This window comes from Cynoglossus semilaevis, chromosome Z, assembly GCF_000523025.1.
Source record: "Cynoglossus semilaevis isolate Cse_v1.0 chromosome Z, Cse_v1.0, whole genome shotgun sequence".
Taxonomy (NCBI): domain Eukaryota; kingdom Metazoa; phylum Chordata; class Actinopteri; order Pleuronectiformes; family Cynoglossidae; genus Cynoglossus; species Cynoglossus semilaevis.
Genome location: NC_024328.1, coordinates 20,015,250 through 20,019,940, shown reverse-complemented (window position 1 = coordinate 20,019,940; position 4,691 = coordinate 20,015,250). Strand labels below are relative to the sequence as shown.

The following is a 4,691-nucleotide window of genomic DNA, read 5'->3' as shown; positions in this document are numbered from 1 at the left end:
TAAAGTGCTTTGTGTAATGTTTTTTATGTTTTTCAAATGTACTTAACTATTTATATCTCAACTGGTCTTTTATAATAGACATTGACAATAAGTAAATTCCAAGTCAACAAATTAACACTGCTCAACTGGTAGTTCAGTTTTTTGTTTTTTTTTTAATCCATAGAGCTCAAGAAAAAAGCACCCCAGCTGAAGCCTTTTTCAGCCATACTTTACCACTATTTAAACAAGTGTGTTTGTTTACCTACCAAACAGAATTAACTTGTCAGCAAAAACCTTTTCCGGGTTCCCGTCATTTATGTTAAATAAAGCTTTTTAAAACCACACTGTGTTCAGCTGATGGTTTATTGAACTGAGTGTTCTGCTGTTTGACTTCTGTATTGTTTTGGTAACAAAGCTGCAGTAAGCATTACTTCATTCTTTACATTAATATCCACAATTAAACATTGAAATACTGAAGGAAAATGGCAGTTGACAGTTGAGTAAATTAGGTTGAAAATTTACCACAGATAATAGAACTAGAAGCCAATTGTACAGGTTATTATAAAAACAAAAATTACAGTGAGAACACGTAGAACTGACTGGTTGATTCATATGGTGTGAGATGTGAATGGACTATATATATATATATACATATATTAATATATATATATGTTTTTACAGTACAAAAATTAGTTGGTAAACTGTGAAATGTCTTGTGGATTTTAGATTGGTCAACATCCAGTGTTGAACATCACACCAATGATTTCAACCTCCACTACATACGCACTGTAAAAGCAATGAAAAAAAACAAGAAAAAAGGCAAAGTTGTGTCATGAGTGCATGGTGTGTGAACGTGCATGAACATATGTAACAGATACTGTACATGTGTCTGTCTAAGAGACGGAATCATGTGACTGACATGTTGGATGATTTCTGACATCTACCATTGGCTAATGCTTCTGGTCTGAGTCACTGCAGCTCTTGGAGACGTTGTACATATAATGTGTTTTTCATAAAAAAAGACTCATCTCATGGACCACAAATCTGTAAAACTTGTTCATCTAAGAAGATTAATAACTTCACATCACGTGGTACTATTATTGGGGAAAAAAAGCCTGTTTTGTTGCATAGAAAAATTCTACAAAAGCGAGTGATGTAACACAACACCAATGTGTACTAAACAGCTTAAATGTGAGCCTGAGAAATCAACTTTCAAACAGAGCTGGGCCCTAATCTCATCTAATCCACATCAGATCTCTTATGTGGGAATTTTAACGGCAAAGTGAAACAACCATCCCACCAATTAACACGAATATATATACAAATTTTTAAGAAAAACAACACACACTGCGTAAACAATACGTAAAATGATTGGGGGGAGAGGGGGGGATCAAAAAATTACCTGTAATTTCAAAATGGTGGGTCGTATAAAACTCTAAAATTCACTTTTAGTTAAGAATAAAAAGAAATTACCGTCAAGGTATTAACAGCTTGATATCATCAATAGCATCGAGTAAAAACAAAAGCAAAATAAAACACTAGCATATAAAAAAGCCCAAAGGCAACAGAAATCCTTCGTGTTCAGGATTGAGTTTCGGTGGAATCATAGTAGTGGTCCCGTGGCTCAGCCTGACAGCTACTGCCTAGACATCTCACAAGTATTTGAGCAGCCAATACCGACGTGCAGCTTAGGCTTCAAAACGTTTTGGACACATCATTGGAGCTACAAGGGTGGCAAGGTAGAAGATGAGACAGACCCAACAGGAGACCATCTTGATCCAGAACACCGACCAGCTTCCATCCAGCAGCTTCTCAATCTTATGGTCACTGTAACTACAAATGTAGAGAGTAAGAGAGAGGTGAGCGGAGAGAAAGACGGAAATCTTGGTTTTGAATTTCACCTCAACAGCTATAAATTAATGAAAGCAATAATAAAAACTGGATTCAAAAGGCAGCAAAATAAAGTTACGAACAGAATGCTCCAGCAAAGTTGTGGACACAAACCTCTGCATGTTCTACAAACAACTGGCAAAATGCAGAGTGATGACTAAAGGCACTCCACTACTACAGTTCTGGACATTTTTCCATATTTTAGAAATTCCATTTGGATTAGTGATAAGTAAAAACAGGAGTGAAACACACATTTACCTGCTGTTATTTGTCTTTTATGTTCAAACAATATACATTTTTTTCATATGTAGATTAATCATGATCATAGAGCATCATCACAGTTAGCATATGAATAATCAGATTCAAAATCTAAATATCCCAGGCCTAATTCTTCAAGTATTTCAAGTTGCATGTCTGTTCATTGTTACAAATAATTTATATACAGTATGTTATAATTATTTTTAATATTAAACTTAAATAAATTTATTTAAATAAATAAAGTGAACTCTTACTGAAACCAGTTGGTGACAGTCATCATGACATAAAGAGATCCCAGGAAGAAGACGAAGTGGAAGTAGGAATAGCCGTATACTGTGGCTTCTCTCTCGTCGTACACGACGTTCTGGCCTGTTCCGGTGGTTTCTTCATCGCCATCATCTGCAAACAGGAATAACATTTAGAGTTGAATGAATATAAAACAAAATCATACACTTCCAGTAGAAGTTTTCTTTTTAATCTGAAATACATGTGATGTTCAGAAAACAACAGCTTTTGTAAAATTTAAGATTTGTGGTTTCCTGGTTTCTATTAGATCAATATTAGACAATATAAATTCGCAGAAGAAAATAGTGGGGAGAGAGTGCGAAAAAAGATGTACATGTTTATACTGCACAAGGCTATAATGTTTTTTCCAGCAGGTGGCGGTGTAAACCCAGCCACAATTGCACCTCCTCACTGGGCCAGTTTTACCATTTCACACTAACCTCCTAGTAACAGTGACATCATCTGTGTTTGCTCACCAATACTGTTTCACCATCTTCTGTCAGGCTGCGGAGTAGCAAAACAGCACAGCCCTGCGTCTGTGTGTTTTTGTCTGTGTATGCGTGTAAACAGACATGGTGGGGGCTGCTGAAGACATATTTGTGAATTATCTAACTTCACTGACCTGTGTCGTCTCCAAAACAGAAACAGCAACGAGCTCTCTGCAAGGTTGAGACAGAAATAAATCAATAAAGGTTACCATTGTGCAGTGGTAAAGTATTAATGAGGCGCACATACAATTAATACAATATTTTTATCTGTATTTCTCTGTGGCCTTGTGTTTTTATATTCATATCTTTTAAAATGCAGATTTCAAATTAAGACTGCAAGAGTCTGTAAATTCCATTAACCCATTTACCTCAGTCTCTGGCTCACTGTTGCGGACTACTCTGAGAGCTGCAGAGCTTCGTCTGGTGGTGGATGTCAGGCTAAAGAGGAAGAAGGGAGCATGGAAAATAGACAAACAAAGTTAGAGGCATAAAGATGGCTGACGGGAAGATGAGGGTTGTTATTCCATAAGTATGCATTTTCATTCCACTAATGTAAAAATTCCTCTTTCCTTCAGAAATAACCGCAAGAGACACGAAGCCTCAGCTTGATGGGAAACACATGTGAACAAGCAAAACAAGCCATAGTTACTGTGTCTCACAGGTTCAGTTCGGCCACAGCCAATCATACTCTGCCTCCATCGTGGCCACAGCCAATCAAAGCTGCCCTGTGTCTGCCACTACACTACTGTCATTACATGCATTCCATGACGGCTACAAAATCATGGCTGTTAACTATTTGTGATTTTGGTGGGTTTATGATCTCAGATGCTATAGATTTATGTTCTACAGAGAAGCTTGGCTGGAATGTGTAAAGACTGTTTATGTACATGTGTTTATGTATATATGTGTGTGTTTGTCTTACCATGAGTACAGGACACATCCAAAGAGGATCACTGCTCCCATAGCAGTGACAATCTTTCTGTCGCTCTCAGAACCAGGCTCAAAGGGAAACACACACACAGTGGTGTTCACACCATTGACTTCTAAAACTGGATTTAAAGTAAAGAACAAAAAAAGAAAAAAAACACAAGTTAGTTTGCCCGAGTCAGTGATTTCAAAAATCAAAGACGACCTTGGTTGTACCCTCAACTAAAACATAAAATCATCAACTTATGGTTAAACACAAGTATGAACCAAAGCTACATGTTTAAGGACTGGGATATCTAGGTTTTGGTGCTTTCTCTGATCTCTCTTACATTCCTTCGGTTTACTTGAAAAGGCTGAGAACGTCAGGTACATGACGTAGACACTGATGACACCCGGCTGCAACAGGCCTGATGTGGGCTGTACTGTAGGGACACAAAGATGACATTGACAAAGTTAGACAAAAGTACCGATTTTGAAAAGTTATTAAAGAGAATGGTGTCAATTAACCGTTTCCTTTTACTGTGAATTTCTCTCTGTGGTAATGTGAGGTGATTTTCAATACACCTGTCATGCAAAGTTCTAATTTGCATAACGCAGCCAACCGCGATCAAGTGCTTTCGGTTCTTACACTTTTGTATGAATGGAGAAATAGCCAGCAGGGAGACGAAGAAGCAGAGGGTGGAATTGATGCCCAGGAAGAATTTGTTTAATAAACAGGCTGTTGGGTGGGTGTAGTAGACAGCCATAAAGACCATGGCTCCAACTGAGATGGTAAACAACACCAGAGTGACCAGGGCCAGAGCGGCATACCACATCCGGTTATATTTCACTCCTGAACTCCTGTAGAAAGAACGGGGAAGAGCG

The 4,691-nt window shown here is 37.8% G+C and overlaps 1 protein-coding gene across 1 annotated transcript in view; it reads right to left on the bottom strand.

Annotated features, from left to right (window-relative positions):
• Positions 1 to 132: 132 nt before the first annotated feature.
• Positions 133 to 4,691, bottom strand: part of serinc5 (serine incorporator 5) — an 18,685-nt gene continuing 14,126 nt past the window's right edge. The window contains exons 6-12 of the mRNA XM_008336837.3: positions 4,456 to 4,667; positions 4,157 to 4,249; positions 3,823 to 3,949; positions 3,269 to 3,338; positions 3,035 to 3,071; positions 2,382 to 2,526; positions 133 to 1,812 (exon numbers count right to left, since the gene is read on the bottom strand). Coding sequence (XP_008335059.1) covers positions 1,668 to 1,812; positions 2,382 to 2,526; positions 3,035 to 3,071; positions 3,269 to 3,338; positions 3,823 to 3,949; positions 4,157 to 4,249; positions 4,456 to 4,667 — 829 coding nt within the window. The 3' untranslated portion in view covers positions 133 to 1,667. The remainder of the gene's footprint in view (positions 1,813 to 2,381; positions 2,527 to 3,034; positions 3,072 to 3,268; positions 3,339 to 3,822; positions 3,950 to 4,156; positions 4,250 to 4,455; positions 4,668 to 4,691) is intronic.